General features: G+C 42.0%; 3 protein-coding genes across 4 annotated transcripts in view; 1 reads left to right on the forward strand and 2 right to left on the reverse strand.

Annotated features, from left to right (window-relative positions):
- adam10a (ADAM metallopeptidase domain 10a) overlaps nt 1-5,563 on the forward strand; it is a 59,065-nt gene extending 53,502 nt beyond the window's left edge. The window contains exons 11-16 of the mRNA XM_035521087.1: nt 173-323; nt 842-1,025; nt 1,174-1,282; nt 1,496-1,716; nt 1,844-1,970; nt 2,603-5,563. Of these exons, the coding sequence (XP_035376980.1) occupies nt 173-323; nt 842-1,025; nt 1,174-1,282; nt 1,496-1,716; nt 1,844-1,970; nt 2,603-2,706 (896 nt within the window). The 3' untranslated portion in view covers nt 2,707-5,563. The remainder of the gene's footprint in view (nt 1-172; nt 324-841; nt 1,026-1,173; nt 1,283-1,495; nt 1,717-1,843; nt 1,971-2,602) is intronic.
- On the reverse strand, nt 3,508-13,577 carry lipca (lipase, hepatic a). 2 transcript variants are annotated; one of them, XM_035521088.1, is made up of 9 exons: nt 13,509-13,577; nt 12,038-12,250; nt 11,530-11,709; nt 11,143-11,263; nt 10,597-10,836; nt 9,682-9,924; nt 9,163-9,277; nt 8,004-8,219; nt 3,508-6,669 (listed from the first exon to the last, which is right to left on the reverse strand). In XM_035521088.1, exons 1-9 carry the CDS (start codon nt 13,575-13,577, stop codon nt 6,576-6,578), a joined length of 1,491 nt encoding a protein of 496 aa, XP_035376981.1. In that variant the 3' UTR covers nt 3,508-6,575. The 2 variants fall into 2 exon arrangements, with proteins under 2 accessions (XP_035376981.1, XP_035376982.1); XM_035521089.1 differs by having other exon boundaries at nt 12,038-12,216; nt 13,496-13,577.
- A 1,805-nt stretch (nt 13,578-15,382) lies between these two features.
- On the reverse strand, nt 15,383-25,078 carry aqp9b (aquaporin 9b). The gene is made up of 6 exons (XM_027007391.2): nt 24,896-25,078; nt 23,177-23,303; nt 21,256-21,393; nt 20,557-20,675; nt 18,664-18,881; nt 15,383-16,872 (listed from the first exon to the last, which is right to left on the reverse strand). The coding sequence occupies exons 1-6, from the start codon at nt 24,995-24,997 to the stop codon at nt 16,704-16,706; spliced, it is 873 nt and encodes a 290-aa protein (XP_026863192.2). The 5' UTR covers nt 24,998-25,078; the 3' UTR covers nt 15,383-16,703.
- Nucleotides 25,079-26,012: the final 934 nt, after the last annotated feature.

Below are 26,012 nucleotides of genomic sequence, written 5' to 3' on the forward strand. Positions count from 1 at the left end.
GATTAGGAATAAGTGGGAGATAATGAGGGTCTTAAATCATTATGATTTTCATTTATGCATAGCTCTCACTACTTGTGTGCTCTCTCTCTCTCTCTGTGTTCATCCCCATTTCTCTTCCTTTCATGCTTTCCGCTCTCTCTCTCCCCCACATCCACCCACTCCAACCTGGCAGAGTCTGGCCAGCCCATCTGTGGGAATGGCTTGGTGGAGTCTGGAGAGCAGTGTGACTGTGGCTACGCTGAGCAGTGTTCGGATAAATGCTGCTTCAGTGCCAGCGAGCCAGAGGGCACGAAGTGCAAGCTGAAGCCAGGGAACCAGTGCAGGTATGCGCCCAAGCTGGAGTGCCCTCTATTGCCGCTCATGAGCTCTGCAGGTCACACAATCCTCCAACTCCATTCACTGCTCAAGACACAATGGGTTGTTTTTCCATTCACACAGAATTCAGTTTAGTTACTAAACCAGGGCTGAATATATTTGTTTTGTAACTGGTATTGCAGTACTGACCTTTGATGTACTGATATTGGGTAGGAGTGCAATGTAAAGCATTTGTTTTCTCATGTTTATGAGCACCTTGACCAGTCAGACATTCTATTTGAGTGTTTCTGGTGTGTTGAATCCAACAAACATAAGTAACGGATCAAAATAATGGAGGCTAAGTGTTAACTATGCCACAGTAAGGGCTGTGGTGTGGTATAGGGCATAGTTTCATTCCCAATATGTACTAGTATAATAATATATTTTTATCCATATTGTGCAGCCCTATGGCCAACATGGAGAACTGTAGAAAATAACTGGTGCATCTCCTTTTCCTTCCTCCTCTTTCTCTGACACTCTCTCCCAGTCCTAGCCAGGGACCGTGCTGTACTTCTGAGTGTAATTTTAAGGAACCTAAAGAGAAGTGCCGTGAGGAGTCAGAGTGTGCCCTCCAGGGCTTGTGTAATGGAGTCTCAGCGCTGTGCCCCACCTCCACGCCCAAGGAGAATTTCACCGCCTGCCACAGAGAGACGCAAGTCTGCATCAACGGGGTACGAGTTGGGGTGCTGTAGACCATTACGGATTTATAGAAAGTAGTGGATGTGTGAGTGGAAGAATAATTGTAATATGTCAAATTTGATGTGTGCAATCTCTCTCCCTCTGTCTTTTTTCTTTCGCTCCTTTTTCACTCTATGTCAGGGCTGTACGGGCTCAATCTGTGAGCGCTATAGTTTGGAGATCTGTACGTGTGCCAGTGAAGATGGGAAGGACGACACAGAGCTCTGTCACGTCTGCTGCATGGAGAAGAGTGAGTGCCCCCTGCAGGCTGCTCACTGCAACAGCTCGTGCTGCATGCCACCTGGTTAAAAACATACACGCAGACAAGATTTAAACAAACCTAAACCTAGAACACACAAAATGAACTCTCCCGCTTCACTTCCTGCGTGTTCACGTCTCTGTGTGTGTGTGCACGCAGATATTGTTTATGAAAACACTGTTTTGTGTGTGTCCATGTGTGCAGTGAAGCCCAACACTTGCAGGAGCACAGGCTCTAATGAATGGGCCCGTTACTTTAACAAGACTGTGAAGACCCTGCAGCCTGGCTCACCCTGCAACGACTTCCGCGGCTACTGTGATGTGTTCATGAAGTGCCGTCTGGTGGATGCAGACGGGCCACTCGCCCGTCTCAAGAAGGCCATCTTCAACCCAAAGCTGTACCAGAATATCGCAGAATGGATAGTGGTGAGGTCCTCTATCTTTCCTTCTCAAGAAGGAAAGTACTTTTTTGATCGAGATGATGTTCCACTGTAAATGTGCAGAGCCGTTAGTCATGTGTGTGTTTCTGTATGTGTGTGCATGTGTTTTACAGGGTTACTGGTGGGCAGTGCTGTTGATGGGCATTGCGCTCATCATGCTGATGGCTGGATTCATCAAGATCTGCAGTGTGCACACACCAAGCAGCAACCCTAAACTACCCCCTCCTAAACCACTGCCAGGTAATACCCCCAACTAACCAAAACTACCCCCTCCTAAACCACTGCCTGGTAATACCCCCAACTAACCAAAACTACCCCCTCTTAGACCGCTGCCAGGTAATACCCCCAACTAACCAAAACTACCCCCTCCTAGACCACTGCCAGGTAATACCCCCACCCACTAGCCAGTTTGTCCTGCTCAGTCAGCGTCAGTACTAATGCAGCCCTTACAATGGACTTGATGCTCTGCGAAGGAGAGAAACCTGTATGGGTCCGAAACTGAATTTTTTTATTTTACACCTGCACTCTAACATGATGGTTACCAAGACCACAATAGCACTACTTTTTATTCTCTTATTTCTTTTACTCATTTTCTTTGCTTTTCTTCTGTCTCCCTCTGTTTCTCTCTTCATATCCTTTCTCTCCCCTCATTGGTTTTGTATGTTTTTTTTCTCTCTTCTGTTTTTATTGTCCCCCTTCGTCTGTTTGTCACCGTCTCACTTTCTTTACTTCCCCCACATCTTTCTACCTCTCCATCTCTCTTGCCCTCCCTCTCTTCTGTCCCCTCACTCCTCCTCTTCCCCCTGCACTCTGCCCCTCTCTTTCTCTCTCTCTCTCTCTCTCTCTCTCTCTCCTCCTTCTCCCTCTCACAGGCACACTGAAGAGAAGGAGAGCACAGAACCCAAACTCACAGCCCCAACCTCAGCGCCACCGCCAGCCCAGAGACACCTACCAGATGGGCCAGATGCGTCATTGAGCCCAGCTCTTGCCTTGGTTCTTCCTAGTGCCTACAGCGGGAAACACTTCACTCCAAAGAGTTACCTGAACCAGTCGATGAACCCCATCCACAAACTTAGGAACCGGCAAAAAGCAAAACATATCCCACCGTGGACTTCAGACTCTGCTCATGAGAATGGCAGTTCGGAGGAGATGGAAGAAACCACTGCTCTTTCAGGCAGCCATCACAGCTGCCATCACAGCTCAGAGAAAAAGACGCAAGCTGTCGTTGAGGAGAGAATCACTGCTTTCTGTTCTTGGCTTGTTTTGATCTTTTTTTGTTTGTTTGCTTTCACCCCCTACCTGCCGTGGGCGCCTCCCTTTAAGCCGAGTGGTTCCCAGCGCTCCTCTTTCACTTCTTTTTTCCTCCTCATTTATTTTGGTTTTCTGAAGCATTGCCCTCCTGGGCACAAGAGCATGATGGGAAGTCATATGGATTATGCTGCCAGCACAGGCAAAGGCAGGCAGGCGAAAGACCTTTCCACAGACTCATTTGCCAATGTGTGATTTAAGGATGTTCTGAATGAAAAGCAAACATTATAAACAATGCAAGTTTTTCTAAGTTCACTTAACTCTCTCTCTCATGCTAAGTTCAGTTATTCATTTATCACAAAATAGTGTTTCTTCTTCTCCTTCTCCTTATGTGGTTCATTTTTACCTGTTGTTGGATAAACATTATTTGCTTTTTTGATTGACACTCAGGACAAATTTTAATGCCTAGCGGGTCAGAAGGAAAAGTTGAAAATTCCTGATGACTTCTTGGTGATGTGCTTTTTTTTTTTAACAAAATAAATTTTTATTTTTATTTTTATTTTTTTCTCATGGGCTGCGAGCGAGATCCTACTCTGTTCTATGACTGATAGTGCATTGACTATGGAACAGGTCCCTAGGTTTCTGCTTGTGCTGGCATGGATTTGGTGTGGTGGTGGGTTATTAAGATCAAGTGAGATCTAAGATCCTGAGTTCTTTTGAGAGAGAAAAAAAAGAGAGAGAGAGAGAGGGAGGGACCAAGGGAAAAGTAGGGAAGACAGGTTGGGAGAGAGTAAGAGGAAAGTAAGCAGTCAATGTGATAGGAAAACAGACAAAAATTAGACTTAAGATATTGTTACTTAGATGAGCTAGTGTGGTGTCATTGTAGATGATGAAAAACCATATTTTGGTACACACTAATTTGAGCAAAGTAAACCCTGTCTTCTCACTTCCCACGTATTCTCACTGCACCTTTTAAAAAAATATTTTATATAGTTTTTGCAGACTTTCGTGGTTTTGTCATCTGTCAGATCTTAGACGAGACACAAGCAGCAGAAGAACAGACCTGTTTGTCATTCCAGCTGGAAGAGGAGAAGAAGAAACGGAAGAAGCAGACATACTCCAGAGCTTCTTTAGTCACGCTTTCAATTCTTGTGGCTGATGTTCTGGAGCGGTGACTGCAATTGGATGCTCTGACGCTCTCTTGCTCCAATGGGACAGGCGGTGGGTTCAGAGGGCAGAAGCTGGACCCAGACAGCAACATGAAAGACTCTGTGGTTGCTTCACCAGTATCTCATAACAAATAAAGCCTGTAAGGAAATGAGGCAAAGCACCTCCAGCACCAGCTCACCATCCCTGTCCTTGACAAAGCCACTCCAGATTTCCAGGTTGTCGTCTCTTATGTCTTGCAGGTGCACACCACCAGTTTTTATTCTTGGGCATCACAACACCCACAAGCGCTCTCATGCAGGCGATTAAGTGCTCATCACACACTGAAACGCCCAACGCTGCACCCGAACAGAGGCTGGACAGGTTTCTGCATGTGTACCTGTTCTGCAGTGGTCCTTGGGAAGTGGTTATTGGAGGACAGATCCAAGGCAGCAAGTGCAGCCCGGTGTCTTTTAGTAGCTCTGGCCATCCGCAACTCTGACTCACACGGACTTCTCTCTCCCGTATCTCTCTCTCAGTTTGTTGCCAAGACCTTACAATAACATCAGATATATTCATATCCTCACTGAAATAAGTTGAGCCTTTTCAGCATAGCGAGCATAAAAGGGATCAAGATGTTTCATGCAGATTTGTTGGATGTTCAGTCTTCTTTTTTTCACATTTTTGAGTGCTCAACCACTTTCAGTTGAATACATTACATTTCTCCCAAACGTGCCACAATGGATGCAGGGTTTAGAAGGTTCTCTCAAACATTGACAGCCTGCAATATATACATGGTCTCTCCCACATCCAGTGCTGGCCAGCAGGATCCTTCAAGATGGCACAGAGCCAATTCATATTCATTTCATCACAGGACCTACTATCAAACACCAACCCACCCCCTGAAAAAATGTATAAACTCTCTTTTTTTCCTTTCTTTTTTTATGCATTGTGTAAAATGAGGTTTGTGGTGGTGTTGGAATTGAGGTTAACTGATTAAGCCTTGAATAACATAATTATTCTCTGTTTTTTCTGTGGTGGGGTGGGGTACATGGAGTATAGTGGAGAGAACTTTTAATTTGAATAAGTGTCCCTTGGATTCCCCCCCCCCCATGTCTTGCTTTAAGCATATGAGGAATGTGCACTGATATATACACAATGCGTTGTGTGGAGAGAATTTAAAATTCAAGATGGAGAAAAATGTCTAATACTACTGTTTGATCTTAATGGCCGCTGTGTTTTATACAGTAAATTTGCTTGTTTTTTCTGGTTGTTTTCCTTTTTCTTTTCTTTTTTTATTTACTTTTGCCCGTTCTTCCGTTTATGCTCACTTTGAAAGATTTTTACTAAAACTGCAAAAAGTATTGTGCAAAGATACATCTTTTTTTTTTTGAAGTACTTGAAAATGCATTAATAAAAAAAATAGACTTGATCAAAAACACCTCAATGTACAACTTATTAACACAGCTGTACACACTAAAGAACTGCAGGCTAGTTCTAGAAATTCCCGTTGAAAGTCCATGCATTCTGGATGCCACTCATCTGGTTTCCAGTGTATGAGCGCAAGGCAGCAATAACTCCTATTATCCCCCCTATTATCCACTACAGTTTGGGCAAGGGACTCCATTTGACTTATATTGTACCATTTACTTAAAAGAGTCACAGATTCTTAGTGATCAGTATTAATTACCTTATTTATTAAGGGGCACACGTACTATAAGGGTGTTGAAGCTCTAAAGATGAATTTTGGCTAATGAATTTATTTATTTGAATAGCGTCTTATTACCCCCCCGCCCCCCCAAACCTCCGTTCCCACTCCGACTTTGTCATCCCTGTTCTGAGTCAGCCTCCGTTCCTCAGTGAATATGACAGCATTCCCATGGTTTAGTGCTAACTGGCATGTCTTGTTTGCCAGCTGTCCTTTATGGTGTCCTTTGAAAATTGCTACAACACTGGACCATTCAAGTATCCCCAAGTCTCTATATCTACTTAAATGATCAAGTATCTCATTAACAGTAATTTTTGTTTATGCCACCTATCTACCACATAGGCCTCATTTGTACGTGCAGAGTTCTCAAAAGGTGATTTGGATTAATTTGTTTAATCAATCCAGTTAAATCTTTGTGAGATAATAATCTTTTATAATTGAAACCTATTAGGTGGACATAAGCTACTCTTTATAGTTGTGAAAAATAGTCACGAGAAATTGTACTTGTTGAATTATTTGCTGGTTATTGGAATGCACATCACACTAGTCTACTATTTAATGTCTTTATTAATTACACGTAAAAATTTGCAAACAATTAAGCCTAACGTATAAACAAACCATCAAGCATATCCCCTATAACGAGGCAACCATCCTTCCTCCACGCTCCCTCGTCACTTTTCGCGTCGTACACTCTCAAGGTAACGGCAGCCACGCTTCAACACCCTCTAGAGTGCACAGTCTCGTCAGCTGTGTGTCCTTTTCTCACAGCGAACAAACACCTCTTCCTCAGATGGCCGAATATACACCACATCCGCTGTCTGTGAACAAAATGTTGTTCTGGAGAGAACAGGAAAAACAATTTATAACAGCTTTTGTAATTCAGTACTTTAGATTACCACTAGGTGGGGCCAACTGCAAAGATCTGGAAGAAAAAAAACTGCATTGTGTAAAATTTGTATTATTTTACACAAAGATGTTGTTCTGTCTTAATTTATAATGTTTTAATGATTCACAGAGTATAATAAATCTAGAAATATCTCAATCCTTTCATATGGGCCTATATTAGAAATGTGTTAACAAAAATGATTTTATAAAATCACTGATTCTAGCCTTTAAATTAAATTGGCCAAGTTGATTTTGCCAAGAGGTACTGCTGGAAACCACAATGTGTCCTTACGGAAACTGAAAAGACAAGATAACACCTGCATTTCTGAACAAGCAGACTGGCATTTCTCTGTCTTATCCCTGCAAAGCTCCAAGTGGATGTCAGAAACTACTCAATGGCCAGTTAGTGGGAAAAGACCACTTCAGTTTCACAATAGGTTTACTTAACACTGTTAAAACATGCAGACTGGCCTAGCTGCATCTTGTGATGGGTCTGTTTAGTCTGGTTGTGCAACCATGGCAGCAATACACCCTAGAAGCATCAGCATTACATCACACTGGCACCACATCTGACACCCATCCAGCAACTGTAATATTAAGGCCAAGATGGCCAAAATCATGGACCTAAACTTAAGCAGGGGACTCATTTCAGATCTTGGTTTAAGATCTGCCCTTTCAACACTGAAAACTGAATGCAACCACTCATCTAATACACTTGGAAAAAGGCAGAAACATTCAAGGAACTGCACCCTCCACCCTGGCTCCTCTGCCCTGGCCCTGACAATGGTTGCTAGGTCTGAACGGTCACCTCATTTCCACTCTTCCTCTTCCATTTTCTCGCTTAAGCTCCCATCTCTGCAGTATTCCTCGACCATTTTTTAACGAATTAAAAAATGCCAAATTTTTAGATGTGATTTATGTGACATGCGGGATGTCAAAACATTGCTTGTTTAATTATATATAATTAATATACATAATTATATATTATAATATATAATAATCAATTAATTAATTTGTTTGTTTGTTTCTTTGTTATTGTCAATAAAATGTTTTGATGTCCCACACTTATGGGAGTTTGTGGATTCATTTGTCTCAGGAAAAAGCAACCCAAGGGTGTGTACAAACAGGAAATCTATGCACTTCCTGCACCTGATTCTCCCCCACGAGCATTTTCATTTAGCAGATGCTCTTATCCAAAGTGATTTACATAATCCTAAGTGACAGTACAAGCATTCCCTGGGAGTCAAACCCATGACCTCCACCAGGTGAGCAGTAGGAGCACTTACCTCTGCTGAGTTTCCCCTGCTTTGGCTCGGATCTTGCCAATGGCAAGCTGAGGCCCCTCCTCGCTACTGCCCCAGTGCATTATGGTCTTTACTTTGCTCCACATGCTAGACAGTGGGCCCACATCCCAGCTAACATACACCATCATCAGATCCCCAATATCCGTGTCCAGGGTGATCAGGAAAGTGTAGGTCTTATTGCCTGAGATTTCCTCTACTCTAAAGGACAGAGACAGGAAAAGAGGACCCACATAGTGAGCAACATGTTACACTCTGATTTATATTTATATTCAAATTTCACTGATGTAAGATCTTCGGAAATCAGTTACCAAGGCTATATGAACATCATTAGAAAACATTTGTTGGTTTGTGTTGTTTTGTTGTTCCTAATCTGATTAATTCACCCTTTTTTGTTCCAGATTGCAACAAATGTGCTATAGTGTGATTTGTGGCCAATGTCACAAACATAAGCAAAATGAATCATGGAACATGAAAGGTGCAGGTCACTGTCTGAAAGCAAAGCTCTCAAATGCTTGTTTATCCTGAATAATTTGTATAATTCTGTACTGTTGTATAATACAGTACTGTACCAGCTCATTGTAATGATTGTGCTATTTTAAAAACTTACTCTTATTTTCACTTCACCCCACCCCACCCCAGTTATAACTGCTTTATATGGCCACATGAAATGTACGGGTGCGTGATGATTGTAAACTGAGCAGACTCCATTGTTCATACTTATATGTATCTAAAACATTTATGCTCATGCATATAATACAATCATGTTATTATTTTTCTTTTAATACTACTATTGCCGGCTTATAGTAAATAATTCCCAGAGCCTTCATGTAAACTGGGAGACAATTCAAGTCTGACCACTGATGACATTAATGAGATATAATCGCAATAGCCTCAGTCTAATATGCTGGGCTTGGAACCAAACCGTGTCGTCTGTTCCTGATTCACGGTACAATCAAGGTGTGATGCAAACATTGTTCATGTTTGTTACGAGGGATACCGACTTGTTCTCAGAAAACGTGGCCTGCGTGGAACCAAAGGCATCTCTTGATGCAGGTTAATGCGAGCAGACGTGTCAGCTTGGCTGTAAGTGAGGCGTGTTTGGCTGACACCGATTTTGCAGGCAGTAAATAAAAGAACTTACAGGGAGATTGGCAGGGTTTCACTCTCTCCCAGAGTGCCAGTGAGACTGATGCTCAGAGAAGTATCCGCCTTTTCAGTCTGCGTGAAAAGCTGAATCCTGAACTGAAAGTGGTACACTGCAGACGAAGGGAAAGAACGCCATTAGGAGGAATCCTCATACTCACCGAGCAAGCTGTCGTCTGAGAACATCATTCCTTTCGGCGCATACAGAAGATTCTCTAGTCTAAACAATTTTCATCAAAATAGGATCAAGCCGTCGGCAAAACCGATAGACGGATCTCAGAAAGACAAAATACAGGAAAGGTTCAAACACAACTAAACCGTCTGTGTGCTGTGTACATAAAGTACCACGGGCTTAACATCCTTCCCCACAGCTTCCCATTAGTTTGTAAATGGATTTTCTCCCGTGGACTGGAGCTTGAATTAATGTTTCAAAACTTATGCAGAGGCAGCAGCTGTTTTAAACATTTGTCTCTTATGTTATGTTGTAAACACTGTATATTGTATAGTGACGTCTTACTTTTATAGGGCATTAGCGAGCGGGTTTTGAGGTACAGCCTCTTGCTGGTGCTTGTGCGCACTTTCCTGATGTCGTAGCCCAGAGTGTTGCAGCGGTTCCTCCTGCAGTCCAGACAGACGCCCTTGTCGAACGCGACGTGGTCGCTGCACCTGTAGGCCGTTATCTGCTTGTCTGGGTGCAGGAGCGAGTCGATGAAAAGGTGCACGGCGCGCTCGTGGGCACATTTCACTGTCTGCCCGAAACCTGCAGACACGCGAACAGAAACGGAGGCTAGTTTTCACTGATTCTTTTTTTTTTTTTTCTCTCTCTTGCAGAGGTTGTTTCTATCGTTATCAACACATTTATTCTCCGGCCGCGTAACCATCACTCACAACTCTCTTGTGTTCGAGGCCTTAAAAAAACAAAAACAAAAACAAACAAACAAAAAAAAACCTGGAGACAGAAATGAGTGATGAGACAGGTGGTGTTGGAAAACATAGCAGCTCCTTCTTTAGGGGGAAAAGTCGGTAGCATTTAATCAGTGACTCCCCTGCCCTGCCTGTCCCTCTCCATAAAAAGTCTGTCAGTCACAAGACCCATTACATTGCTATTAGAGTAGGTATCTTAAATCCGTCGCCGTTCTCATGAATGCCTTGGCCTCAGTAGTACAGGTGGCCCAGTGATAAATTCAGGCTGATTAAGATGTGCGGACGATAGCTTCTTTTATACCCATGTTCTTTTTATCTGCGAGATCGTTTTGAGGGAGTTACATCTTTCTACTTTATCACCAGCTGCACACATTTTGAATTTGTAGCGTGCTCCACCTTTATTTTATTAATTAATCTTTAATTAATCATTAATCTTTAATTGCCATTTCCATATTTGTTTATGCATTCCATCTCCCTACCCATATCCCTTCCTCTGTGTACGACTCACCCATAAGGCCGTGCTCTGCCAGGTGGGCATACAGGTTCTGAACGTGCAGTTGGCATCCAGGCTGGAACGCCCCTCCGTTGGGGTAGAAGTCATAGTGGGCGACAGGCTGCCTGATGCCCACACTGAGCCCCATGTGCTGCTGCGTGAACGTGTGGATGGCATCCACGAACCTGGCATCGTGTGGGGACAGGCGCGCAGCGTGTGACATGCCCTCGAATAGGGGGCCAGCAGGGTCCAGACCTGCACACGCCAACCCAACACATCAGTGGCTTACTCTGTCAAAGTGCTTAGTAGACAATAGGTGGACATTTATTTGCTTTTTAAATCTGTTTGCTTATACAATGAGGGCAATTTGATGCAGAAACAAGGCCATGATTTTATTTTTTAAAAATTGCCAAATAGAAATTGTCAAATTAATCCATTGTAGACACAATTGTTGTCCTTACACTATATAGACTATTTTTGCATTGAACTGCTATTTATTAACACTTGTTAACATTACATTGAAATGTTTTAATAGATATTTATAAAACTGATTTGTCTAACCTGTAATTCTCCCCAGGGTTCTCCCTGACATAGCCAGGGTCCTGCCCGCAAAGCCTGCTATGTGAGCTCCCAGGCTGTATCCAATCAGATGTACCCTACCAACAGGAACCTGGATGAAATCCTAGTGGAGGGAGATGGACCAATAAAAAGGTTCTGACTTTACACCTTCATTTATGTCCAGCTGGACTTCATAAACCACTGGAGGAGCTTAACAACATACATTTTATTCTCTGTATGCTATAGTCATATTTGATTTTTTTTTACATAGATGTCTCAGCGTGTCTCGAGATCTGCCAGTGCATGGTTTCATTGTACACTCTGTACCCTGATAAGGCATTGTCCATTAAATATTAAGAGTATGGGATTGAGACTCCCTCATAAATTCACCTCCAGCCATATGAGTAGCTGGGCAATGTCCTGCCCCACAATACGTGTGTTTTGAGCAGCGATTGGGTAGTGTTGCTGTGCTAGCTCCAGCCAATCAGTGACCAGAACATTGATATCTTTTTGTGTACTCTTGAGCGCAGCAGCCAGCCTGGTAATCCACTTCTCCAAAACTGCATCCATCTAAAGCCACACAGAAAAAATTGGAGTAAGTTTAAATTCTAAATTTTTAATTAGTCATTTTTTTCCCTACTGTATTCTGTTGTTATACATTACATTATATGATTGACTAATATAATAGCATCAGTGATACTTAAATGGATATTCTATTTGATCTGTTTTGAGAAACCGAGATTAGATTAAACCTAAAGCAGACGAGTGCCTTTTCACCGAACACTGCCTTTAATCCATCATTGACTAGTTGGCTGCAGGTCTAGCCAGTTGCTTATGCTTTTATACTTTCGAATTCAGTTTAAGGTATGCCTCCCTCTGATTACTGAAGCTCCCCTACCGCCCAGCCGTGGGTAATGATGACCAGCGGGTGGCTGTGGTTGAAGCCACACGCCTGCAGTGTGTCAGCCCGGAACAGCTCCACCACGCAAGAGTCCTCTATGTCCTCCCCACCCATGTACAACCTGAACACAGACTTGGGTGCATAGGGCATTTTCATCCTGGCCGTGAGCTTGCCATCTGCAAGACGGACAAACAAAAGCTCTGAGCTTCCCTGCTCTGTTTGCCTAATCCTGGTTTCATAAGAGAATAACAATATCTGTTCATTTTTTGTCTCTCAGTTGTCTCTAAAATGTTATCTACAATCCAAGGATCTGTGAGGTTTCACAATGTACAGGTGAAAACCAGATTTAAAAAAACATGTTTAGAGCTTGTGAAACATTTTTTAGTAATGAAAATGAAGAGTAAACAACTCAATTACTCTTGAGAAGTCAAAGCCATGCGGCACACGTATCCACAGTTTTTATTTTTACCTTTATTACCTTCAAAAATATTTATAATTTCGTCTTGTTACAGACACCTTTTCTACAGTCCTCACTGTGTTTGCTAAGATGTTGCTATCGTGGTGATCAGTGTCGGCCAGGGGAGGACGGGCCCCCCTTGAGTCTTGGTTCCTCTCAAGCTTTCTTCCTCGTGCTCTAGGAAGTTTTCCTTTGCCACTGTCACCCTTGGCTTGCTCACTTTGGGTTTGGACATTTGTAAAGATGCTTTGTGACAACATCTGTTGTAAAAAGCACTATATAAATAAATTTGATATGTATCCAGGCCTTATGTCGTGCATTGCTAGTCCAGACCAGTGTCTTCCAGCACCAGTCCTGTGGGTCCACAGACACTTAACTCAACTCATTAGAATAAACAATCCTTCATCAATTTTAAAAAGTGTGTCAGAGCAGGGAAGTCACTGTACTGTACAGTGCAGGGATACTCTAACACCAGAACTAGGAAACACTGCTTTAAGTGAGCACATGTGAGTACGTGTACACGTTCTCATGGATACGGATATTCCATAATTTCTACAAACTCATCTTAACCTCAGGCTTGTGTATTGTGTGTGCGAGTGTTCAGAATAAGTCTGTGGAGTGAAGAGATTCCTTCCAGTAAAGAGATTTAAATGGCACACAGAGTTGGGTTACTCTATGCAAGAAGTATGTACACTTTTTACAGGTGTGTCTTCTGCATTCACACAGATTGCGTTTACTTTTGCTGCATTTTGGCCAAAACAGCTTTGGCATTGCTAAACACATTTGGCATTAAAACAGATCTGCTGACGTCCCTCTCTGTTATCAAAGGAGCGTTGACCGACCTGACAGAGACTGAAAATGAGCATCAAAGCCTAGCGCATGGCACGAGAGAATGCTGGCTTACGTTTCCTGTCCAGAAGCATCTTGGCGGCTAATAAAACGGGTCTTTTTCAAAAAGCCAAAGTGCTTTCCGTGTGTTTAAAAAAAAAAGCCCCCACCTGCTGGCTCTGCTTGTCCTCTCTTCCCGTCACACAGGTGTAAGGTGATTAGAAGGAAAGACAGCACTTTAACGATGGCCATGGTGCTTCCGTAGAGCCAACTAGTCCAACAGCTTCCCACAGCTTCCCACAGCTCTCTTTCTCTCCCTCTCTCCCCCTGTCCTCTCTCTCAGGAAGGGGAAAGGAACAGAGGAGGGTAGGTGATATTTGTCGGTACCTTTTAAGGGGGAGGGGGCCACTATTATTGGAATGAGCCCACGGGGAAGGTGGTGCATGGTGTGTGGGGGGGAGGAGAGCGCACTGTGAGCAAACATGGTTCGAGAGGATGGCCCCAGAGTCCCATGGCGGGTTGTGAAAGAGGGCGGAGGGTGCGGGTTTGGGGAGGGTTGGGGGGCTTACCTCGCAGCCTGACTGAGCAATACCACAGACAACACTCAAACCTCAAGTGCATTCTTTTTGTAATGCTTTCTCTTCTGATTTGTCAGCTCTTTTTTGCAAAATTTTGCCCTCTGCAAAATAATCCTTCTAATGTTGATTTGCCACGGACTGCAGATCTCAAAAACAAGCAGCGTTCCAGGCCTGCTTCTTTGGCAGCACCTGAATAATAGCAATGAGATCAATGCTTTAGTGCCATCCACAAAATATTTGTTTGGCCAGGTAATAAACAGACTCTGTAATATATTCTGCATAGTAGCATGCAAAACAGAGCATGCACTGAAATAACGGTGTCCTACAGTGCTAAGAGAACTAAGGTCAACTTAAGCCATCATTTGTCATTCTTTGTGCTCATCACTGTGCTCCATTTTCATGTATTTGTCTTTTTTTTGTACTTTTTACATTCTTTTTTTGTTTATATTATTATTGTTGTTGTTTTATTTCTTATTAGGACAAGACCATGTGACTGAGACTGAACAGATGTCGTGTGTTCTGGTCTGAATGACCGCTGTAGTAGTTGTTAGAGACAGATCAGGCACCTGGTTTACTTACCAGGGTCATGTGCATTTCCCACACCGAACACAAGAATATGTGTCTATCACTGTGCAGTGTGCGAATCACCATCGACTCCTCCATACAAACAAACATGCTTTGCTTCATTTATAACGTTACACAATTTCCAGCATTCATTTAATGTGGGAATATGGATAGTTGGGATTGACTGTTATCTAGATTCTTAGTAAACAGATCAGGCGACCTTTGCTTTTCCAAACACATGATGCACCTGTGTACCTTTCAGACTCCTCCGGCAGAGTCATCTAACTCAGCACTCAGTGCCATAATTATTCAGAGCATAAAAGCAAAACGGTGTAATACTGAAGCCCAACATTGCATGCTTCATTGGGGGTGGGGGGGGTGGGGGGTCTTGCGGGGATGTTGATTGGTTTCATCGCTTGTTCCGTGACACAGGTACTGCAGGGAACAGGATTTGGCTGCTGTCCCCTCCTTTTCAGAGCCCAGCCTATCACGTTGTCTGGAACCATCAGGCCATAGATGCTGTATGTCACAGTTGGTACACAAACCTGAACTCCAGCTGCAGGGTGTAAACATTTACTACTAACCTGCCCACTCTGAGTGAGTATGGTTGCACGGGCCTACACAGTCTGCCTTCATTAAACGGACAAATAACGAATGCAAACGGGTTTGAAAGCTTCGGCTAGCGGGTGACCTCAGGAGAAAGGGTCGTATGACCCAGATTGATGTGCAGATTGAACTATGTCCCTGAATCAGGTTGAATTGAGCGTCAGGCTGGTCAGAACAGTTTCCACTCTCGACTGCTACAGAGGATTTCTTCATAAGCTCATTGTCGTTGAGTCTGCTACCAATGATGTATCTATTAAGAAAGGTTTGTTTTCACATTAGATATCTTAATCTGTACAAAGTAAACAGCCATTAATCAATTAATTTATTGTTTATGGTTACAGTTCATTTGGTAATGTCAAATTTACATTAATAGCATCACGAAATTGTTTTTAACCAGAAAGGGTGATTTATGTCAGAGAAAAAAAAAGATGCCACATTCGTTATAGAGCAAACTAAATGGTTACAAAGTGACAAAATATATGATTCATATTGTATTTCTTTGACTAGTCAAACAATAGTTACATCAAGATCAAAAATAAGGTTGAAACTAACCAATCACGCACTCCATATGGCCATCCACATTTTACACTGTAACAAAGTACTCATTTTTTTCTTGCTTTAACCCTCAGGTCTGAGGTAAAGTTTGTGTGTATTTTCAGATTAATTTTCAGTTAGTCTACCACAAGTTATTGGCTTTTTCAGTTCCAAGTTGATGGCACTGAAGTTCACCGGCAGCTCTTAGCCCACGTGCTGCCCTTGGATCAGTGCCACTTGGCCCAGTCCAGAAAAGGTCAATTCTGTTCCTTCACTCCATATGAAAATGTTCTCATCTGACCTGAGAAGCCAAAGGGCGGAGGAGGACAGCACATGTGGAGTTTGTACATTCTTGTCTGAGTGGAAGTGAGGAGTATTATGGCTTTAAATTATGAATGATTCAAAGACAGAGAGGATGGTTCACCCTGTCCAAACAGTGCCATGAACTTATACAGCAATATACATCACATATCGTCCTGCAGTGAGAACCAAACATTTTCTCATGTTGTGGCCTTGGAGAATGAACAGTTGTGCCTGGGCTTAATGACAGGAGTTATTTATACCTGAGCTGGTTTTGAAAAAATGTTCAGCGTCTTCTCAAATACCAATAAAAATGCTTGAAATACTGCCATTTTATAGACTTTATAAAAAATACTGCTATTTTCTAGATTTTATGTAAATACTGTCTGTTCCAGAGTTTTCTGAAGGCCTGTATATGATTTCTTCCCCGCTTTTGTCTCGTTTGTTTTCAAACAATAGAGAAACCAGGTCTTGGAAGAAAAGGTAAGAAGTGGGAATTCTTAAATTACCTCTTTGGTGCAAACTTAATAACAGCTCGTAGAATCAACCATGCTTTTACATACTATGCATGCATGGTGTCATTGCAAGATTACTGGTAAAAGCAGCGCTTTGTGCAAAAGGCAGATGTTTTATTTCAAAGTGTAATGTCTATAAAAGCACCCGCATATGGTGCCCATTTGCATTCTATCTAAAGACACACGGGCATAAGGAGAAAGGAGACCAGCAGGAGGCTGTTCTCTACTGTCTGGATGAGGTCAACAGGGAAGTGCAACAGTTCGATTTCTCCCCTTCCTGTTTAGCTCATGGTGATCATCTCGTACTTGTCCTTGATGTTGTTCTCCTCCGCACCCTGTTTCCCCAGCTCCGGGTGGTGTAGCTCAATAAGCAGGAGATAGATCATAGCACCCAGCACGCCCCCAACCATTGGCCCGGCAACCGGGATCCACCACCAGTAGCCCCCAGCTCTGAGGACGCAGTACATTACACTGTCACAAATTCACTCTGATTATGAATACACACTGCCACAGGCTTAGCACTGATTACTAGGGCCACACAATGTATCATTTGTTAATTGATATTGACCTGAAACTGTACTATAGGATATATGCAAATTTTCACTGTGTGCTCTGTGCACCCTGTATAATTTCATACATTTCGATTAGTGTTCTTTGGATAATTTCATGAATTATGGCATGTGCACAATCCCACACAACATAGACATGAACATACGCGCCCACTGTTCACCCAGCTCACAGCATAGTAGATGTCGCTCCTTTCTGCTTGTTACATGTTGCATTGAGGCCTGTTTGGGTTCTGAGGCTGTGGACCAGCTCTTAGTGGATGGTGACTATGTTGTTTGTACTCTGTCGTTAGTACAAACGAGTCTTTGTATCTTATTGCTCTGCTTATGGTTGTGGCTAATTTGACTATGCAGCACTTTGGTCAACTGTTGTTGTTTGTACTAGTGGCAGATCCATTCTCAGCAATCCTTTGCTTCCAGATTCTATTTTCAACTACCTTTATCACCACTACTTCACTACTGCTGGTCATGTTTTGCTTTTCAGTAGCTGGCTTCTCTTTGGGAGAAGAGCGTGTGTGTGTGTGTGTGTGTGTGTGTGTGTGTGTGTGTGTGTGTGTGTTGCAGAATAAAAGCAGGTTGCATTAGGAGCTCTAATCTACTCTCAAGACTGCAGGTTGCACACATGCTCTCATGCATGCAGTCTCTCCTGCTACACACACACGTATGCTGCCACACACACGTATGCTGCCACACATCCCCACTGCTGATCCCCACTTCCATTTCTACTTCAGTATGGATTCAGCTTGATGTGGGGGAGCTCTACTGCTCTTCTCATTGCACACGTCACTCCTTCTGCCCACACTGCACACACTCCCACTGGGCTTTAGTGAGCAGTTACTGTCACCCCTAGCATACTACACCCCATCTCCATTTCAATTTCAGCTGACAGTATGGTAATTTTTGTGCTACAAATAAAAACATCCATGTCCTTCCTGTAAATGCGCCCCAGATTTCCTTTAGTCTGGACACTGACGGTTCATACAGTTCTCTGGACATGTGACCTCCGAGGTTTATCTTGAACAAATAAAAGTATGTAGTTCAGACAGCTGCTTTGAAAAAATAGAGGAGAGACATTTTTGTTTCAACAGTAAAAAAGACTACATGAATTAAACAGCGCTTCAGTTACGCCTTTCAGAGTATTCATGTGTGGAATGTTCAACATCCCAATCCTTTCTCCTTGTGCTTTGAGTCCTTTTCCAGTGTGAATGAATTACACTCAAGTACTGCAAATTCTATTAGCCCTTTCACAGAGGCATACTGGGTGTTTGAAGAGGAGAAAACCTGCCTCTGCTGTCTCAAGGCTGCTGTTAGCTCTGCCACAGCAGGCACAGTCCAGAAGATTACATTTCCCGTGGAGCAGAGGCACACTGCACTGTGAGTATTACAAACTAGCAGTCTAGCAGGTGGAATTTTCACTTTAATCTCATTCGGACGGCATCAACCTTTGGCTGTGCAATGAGTGTGTTTATTTTTAAGCATCGTGATCATGCTGTTTAATAGTTCTCCTATTAAAAACGACACTGTAATGCTTTTCTGCCCCACTTCTGCTGACAGGTTAACTCTGCAAGTTAATATCGCAAAGGTCAGAGTGACGTAGATTGTGACGTAAGAAGCAGGTTAGGGTCAGAGTAGGTAAAAGTTGGAATACGAAGTTGCACAAGGGTGTTTACCGTACCTGAACACCTCCACCCCCCACCCTGCCACAGCGGTGAAGAGCCTGGGACCCAGGTCTCGAGCTGGGTTGATGGGATAGCCGCAGTTCAAGCCCATGGACACGCCAATGGCCAGGATGGTCAGGCTGATGACCAGAGGCTCCATCCCCTTAGGTGCACCCATGTTCTTCTTGTCCATTATAGCCAGAACACACATCACCAGTGCCCCTGTGCCAATTACCTGTGTAAATAAGCAGGAGCGATTATGAAAGCATTGCCTTTCTCCCTCTGCGTTTGTGGACATTTAGGGTAGACCGGCACAATTTTAGACAATATAAATGCTACTGACATGCTTATATCCACAGTAAAATGTTAAAATGCTGAATTTAGACTGAATCTTTGCTTATTAGAGATATTTAATTTCACACATATGGATAAATCTTTAGAATTCTATTTTATTGTTTGAGCTTTTGAATCCTGATATATGTCCAAGTGGCAAGGATAGTTATATATGATCACAGATGGCTATATGATCACAGATATCTATATATGATCACACATAGCTATATATGATCACAGATATCTATATATGATCACACATATCTATATATGATCACAGATACCTATATATGATCACAGATGGCTATATGATCACACATAGCTGTATGATCAGAGATACCTATATATGATCACAAATGGCTATATGATCACACATAGCCATGATATGATCACAGATGCATATATATGATCACACATAGTTGTATGATCACAGATACCTATATATGATCACAAATGGCTATATGATCACACATAGCTGTATGATCACAGATGGCTATATGATCACACATAGTTATATATGATCACAGATACCTATATATGATCACAGAAGATGTTTTCCATTTTTGTCTGCTTCTGTAAGGCTTTACTGTTGTATCGCCTTTCTACTGGTAGAGAGACGCAGGACAGGAATGTTTGTAATTTGTACACATGACCATTTACAAATATGACTAATGTCTAGCAAACGTTTCTCTCTATGGTAGTCATTAACACAAACTTGAAAGTCAGATAGCAATTCATACAATTTGGAAATTTAGATATTGGAATGGGTTGTACTGTCCAAAAACCAATTAAAGGTCTAAAATGGCCCATACTGATATAAATGTTTAACAAATGCTACCCTGAGGGGCCCCATACCATTACTAATAAAGGTTAAACTAAAAAAAAAGCCCACGGGTCAGGTTACTCCCCTCTAGCACTTCTCAAAATGAAGGTTTTGAAAGTAATGATTAATCAAGAAATGCCTTTTGTCTCATCTTTTGTCTTAAATAGATTAGGAAATTTAAGAGTGACTTTAAAAGAAAATACATTGTTAATTCATGTAGCGTCAAGAGACAAGAGAATCAAGAAAACACTAGAGTGTTTTGTATAATACAATTCCATCAGCTCCAGACCTTGTTCAGTTAAATGAATTTACTTGTCTTCTAAAATGACCTGTAGGATTTAGACGAATAGGAACTCTGTGATATATTGATGTGAAGTGACTTAATATTTGCTCATTAGTCAATGATTACTGATTTCTTTTATACCCACTGAGGCCTCAAAAGCAGCCAATACAATAGAGATAGAGAGGCTTCCTTGTATTTCAAGTTTGGACAAACGAGTGCCATACAGTAGACAAGTTACTCTATTTAGCTCCAGCCTGTTATACGTTGTTCTGAAACGCATACACTGAATTATTCAGAGGAGATAAATATTTTGATAACTATACATGTATAAAGGAAACATTAGCTACAACAATATGACATATTGTCAACCACAGAGTACATACTGTGTATTTAAATGGATTATGATTATACTGGGGACAGACTATACAATTCCAGTTACCAGAGTTCTACAGGATCAACATGTGTTCTCACCTGATCAGCAAATCCATTGAGGACTGAGAGGTGCTTTGCTGGATAGGAAGCAAAAATGTTTGCTGTGGCATTTTCACCTGTTACCATCAACACTCCATTGCTATAGTCCATGAAGGCATCTACAAAGATTACAATGTTTTCTATTAGGATGCACGGCAGCCTGTCCAGGTTTGGTTCATGCCTTGCACCCTGCGCTTCCAGGATTAAGCTATTTACAACATGAATGAATTAATGCACATATTGGTATTCTTTTTTTTTTCTTTTTTTTTAGCTCTGACAAATAGCGCAGATACGGTATAATGTAGTGTAAGCCGTACATCAACTGGATCTGTAGATTCACCTCCCTGGAGAGTTTAGCTCCAAACCTAATTTAACAAACCTGGTCCAGTTAATCAAGACCTAAAGTATGATCTGAATATGACAGCCAGGTGTGTTGCAGCTAATCTCTGTAGGGTAGTAGATCTGCTCCAGATGTATGTCCAGGCCAGTGATGTAGAGAGAGGTCAGAATGTCTCTGTTGGCATGTGTAAATATATAAATATTACTTACAATATATAAATATGTAAATATAACCTACATTATGACCTACAGTAAGTATATGTTAAACACTATGTTATACTTCCATGTAGCTCAAAGGTTTAGCCCACCAGTGAGCCCATCAGTGACTAATCCCGTGAGTGTGCTGCAGCAGTGACTCACCATAGTACAGGCCGAAGACAGCACAGGAGCCCACGAAAGCCCCACTGAACTGTGCAGCCACATACACCGGGAATTTTTTAACAGGAAGCTTCCCCAGGATGACCATAGCCAGCGATACAGCTGGGTTCACGTGCCCGCCTACAAAGCCAAGACAAGGGTATGAGCAGATACCCAGGCCCTGATGCCAACTCCCACAACCAACTGCTCCAACCCTTTAACCCACAGGAACTATTGATTTGGTAATGGGTTCAAACTGCTGATCAATTTCCTCTGCCATTTTAATTGTTTCACTTCAGGCTAGGGTTTCTCCTGAGGTGTGGTTAAATGCATGATGACAGCCTGCATGTGTTAGTTTAAAGAGGCGTTATCGTCACCTGTTAGGATCAATGGGGCCTAAACCCGACACCTAAGGTTATCAGTCTGATGGCATCGACCTGCTGTGTTCTCCACGCTCCCACTTGCTTCCTCTTTATCCCTAATTCACACTGTAGTTCACAAATACTGTCTACAACAGCCAGCTGAAAGGTCAATGGGAATTGAGTCTGACATAATCTGTCCAAGTTGTTTAAGGCCACTGTGCAGCACATGAATGAATCTGAAATTTTCCACAGCGTACTTCAAGGAACTCAGCCAAACTCCTGGCCTCCTTATCTCAGCTCCCCCCCTCTAAAGCCCGGGGAAAAACAAATGGAAATACATGACCCCTCCCTTCCCTCACGCGTCCTTCTGGATGTGGCAGGAGCCGGCCCCCACCCTGCCTGCTGCCACGCCCACTGCTTGTGGCCCATGCCACTGAAAGTTCATTGGCACAATACTACATTTGTTGTTTCGGATGCCACTCTGTACGATGAAGGCCTCCACAGGTCATGTGAGATGATGGGCTAATGCAGGTAATGGGGACGCATGGCTAACCACTGGCCACCAGCTCGGGAAGGACTGCTCAGCCTCCGTCTACCCCCTCTGGGGTTTCTGCTCCATTTCTCCTTAATGGAGTCCATAATGAAGACCCACTAGTCTACACACAAATATCAGTAGACACGCCTAAAGATAAGTGTATCATTTTATAAGGTTCTGGTGGCCTTAAATAATTTCACACTGAGCTGTTAAAAAAAAATTAAAAATGTAAATATATTTTTTTGAAACCCTCATTATGTTTCAGTTGCTTTCCTATTTTTCTTGGTTTTCCAGATTGGTTTGTATGAACGTTGTGATGTTTGTCAAGATTACACATTGCACTGATAAACCGCTGTTTGGGGTGGGCCAAAGGGAATGTTATTGCAGAGAGGTATCCAGGGATAACATCACTCCCCACCCACTGTTTTTGTGATCACAAGAGTTGGGCAACCATAAAAAGTTCAGTAACAATTTTTGAAAGGCCCTACTTGAGGACCTTATCAAGCATTCACAACACGAACATAACATGCATAAAAATGCTACATAGACGTTTGTGAGTTCTCTGTAGTTTCTGCAGAGATAACTGCAGGTATGTACCTAAAACCTAACGCGACACCAAGAGCTACTACTACTAGTAGTACATCGCTTGATTACATCGTTTGATGAGCGCCAAATCGAAGTGAATCTCTGGGTTAGACAGAACTGATCTTACATCATGACATTTAAAACAGATCAGCACCACTTTTAGTTTCTCACTGTCTGGACAACTGTATGGTCATCCTGACTGCACAGAACATTTGTTTTTTAATTTATTTCTTTAATTTATTTCATTCTTTACTTATATAGAAAACAATTTTGGTTGTTTAATAATATAAATGATATTATGTATACTTCAGTATTTGTGTGGCTGCCTGCTTTATGGTGTATCATGAATAAACAAATTAACAAAACAAATTAAGTCTTGGTCTGGATAAGTGTATGTGTTTGAATAAGTGTATGTGGTTGAATAAATGTGTTTGTTGGTTACCCGACACCCCTCCGGCCACGTAAATGGCCAACATCACTCCCATGGTGAAGCCAATGTGGATGGTGAATGGCTCCCCCAAGGTTCCTCTGCTCAGGACAGCCTGGGCGACAGAGCCACAGCCAAAGAGCTGCCAGAAGACAGGAGTCAGGGACAGATATAACTATTTAACACAGAGCTCAAATTAGTTGGATCAGAGAATAGACAAGAGTTAGACAACAGAGAAAACCAAAAAATATGCATAGGGCAATAATGTCCTCCTTTATAATTATCACTAACAGAGTTCAACAGGACACTATGTCCTGAAACCAACTCTCTGCACTGCTCAGGAGCTCTCAAGCTACTATTTTAAGTCATGAGGTGTCTGCAACCTAGATCCAGACATCTGCAAATGAGATGACCCAACAATTTGAAAAATGGTCTATAACATCACTAAGATCACTGTGAAGGGAAAGCAAATTCCCTGCAAATCGCTTCTGTTCCATCACATATATTAGAAATGATCTGTTCCTACCTCTAAAATATGCAGATACAGTGCTGAAGAAGGTTACCTGATACTTCTAACATCAATAAAATATAAATTACATTATGTATGTATCTTTGCTCAGTTTGTTATCAACTGCATTATTAATAAATCAGTGTATGTTATTTTTTACCATATTATGCCATATTTTGTTATGCTACATATAGACATATGCAGCCAAGAAGCAACACATGCTAAATAAAATAGAAATAACATATCTAAATATCATGGTGCCAGTTGGCCATCTTATGACATGTGATTAATTAAATGCTTCACAAATATCTAAGACACTGGCAATTAAATCACAGTCCTCAAGGTCCAGGTCCACATCTAGGAGTCAGGTATGATGACAAACGGGTACATTAATCATGTAATTAACCACAAGGAATTACAAAGTCCAGGACCAAAGCTGGATTTGATATAAATCCAAGTAACATTATATACAAATCTAAGTAACATTTGGCATCAACAAACCCATTAACAGAATGTGTCACGTAATACTTGTGCTTGTGTTGAGAGAAAAATGTTAATCTTTGATTAGTTGGCCCACAAATGAGGTCAGAACAGGTTAACAAACTGGAACTGGATTACTGGCGTGAGATGGAGGAACAGTCTGCAGGAACCCACCGTGCTTTACCCAGTGATGGCTTGCTTGATTGGTCATCTGCCATCTTCCTTTGGCGTATTAGTTTGAGAAGGTTGTCCAGTAACCACTAAGTTTAATTTACTCTTTGTAAGTGACTTGTAATTCTTGGTATATTACATTGCTGCTATTTTAGGTCATGTTCATGACCTAGTCAAACTACTAGGAAATATTGAGTCATGCTGATGGAGGCACCAGAGTAAAGGAGATTACTCAGATCTTACCATTTATGGTTTAATAAAGCTCAGGCTGTATAAGTAATCATGTTAATTTCTCTATTTTCTGTAACATATGTATTGGGGAGGTTTTTAAAAAATAAAATTCTGAAATATATTTGCGACATACTAAAATTTTTATTTGACTCACTGACATTTTGACGCTAATATAGTAGGTCTATCTCAAACAAGCATCGTGAAAATAAACTCATAACCCAATGCTCGAAAATGCTCTGTCCTGTCGAACAGAATAACGTGAATCGTAAATTATATTGACAGTTTACAATTATTGTATATATCTCTGGAAAAAGTCTCTTGACAGTAGTACTTATAGTACTTACTATTAATACGAATGTTCCAAGCAATTCTGCCAGAAACTCTCTGATGATGTGCTGTCTGAGAGCACATTTCCCCCTTAAATTCCTTGCGTTCCCAAGCTCCATATTTTCCCAGAAAGGTTTTGTCCCAGTGTTGTCAGTACGGGCACTAAACGCGCAGTATGCGCTAGTGTGAAGTGGTCAGAATATAACCCCGTCCGCCCCCCGGTGATTGCGCTGTCTTGCTTCTGTGCGTTCCCACTTACGTGCAATGAGCTTATCTGTTTTCACACTGCACCGCACCACACACCACAATAATTCCTATTTGTAAAACAAAATTCAAATAAAATATTTTGTTTGTTTATTGTTACAATTACTTAACCCAGTTTTTGACGCACATCGAGTTATTACTATCGAGTTTGTTTCTTTACGTCCAACTAAATGTATGTGTTTAGGATAAGTTGTTTGTTGTTTGTTGGTGATGTCGGTTGGAAATAAATGGCTGTTACTGCTCGTCTTTTGATGAAAGAGAAAAATTCCAACTTCCAACTGTGGTATGGTCGTCCTACTATATAAGATACTATTTTTTAAAAGTCGAGTGTAATATGTTATTGTATAGTAGTCTACTTTCTGAACATGGGTCATATAAAAGTCTAGACAAAAAAAGAATATTAATAAACTAATTATAAACAATACAATGGCAACCTCCTGTTACGCTTGTGCAAAAATAACCAAGAAAGTGAATTTCAATATGTACTGTTACATTTTGTCCAACAGAGGGAGCGCTTTGAAAACGAAAAGAAGAGTCGACGCCGAGGGTGCCACCGCGTGTCTGTGCGAGGCGCAGACTGCGAAGGGCGCAGGCGGCAGGTATGGAGCGATGGGTTTTGCTTGCATTAATCACTGTCACCTTTTCTGGGGTGTCGTCTTTGATGTGAAACAGACACAGTCAGCACGTCTCCCAGCGCTGTGGGAAAGGGGGGTTGCTGTGCTGATGGACAAAAAGCACCCCAGTGGGGTGCGTACAAATTATGACATGGTATTCCTTTCACGGGCTTTATGGTCGTCTAGTGTCATCCTCTCAAACATCAGATATGATAACAGCTGTCCAGTAGCCGAGTCGCGCATGCCTTTTTTTCCT

Source organism: Electrophorus electricus, chromosome 21 (genome assembly GCF_013358815.1).
Source record: "Electrophorus electricus isolate fEleEle1 chromosome 21, fEleEle1.pri, whole genome shotgun sequence".
NCBI classification, from domain to species: domain Eukaryota; kingdom Metazoa; phylum Chordata; class Actinopteri; order Gymnotiformes; family Gymnotidae; genus Electrophorus; species Electrophorus electricus.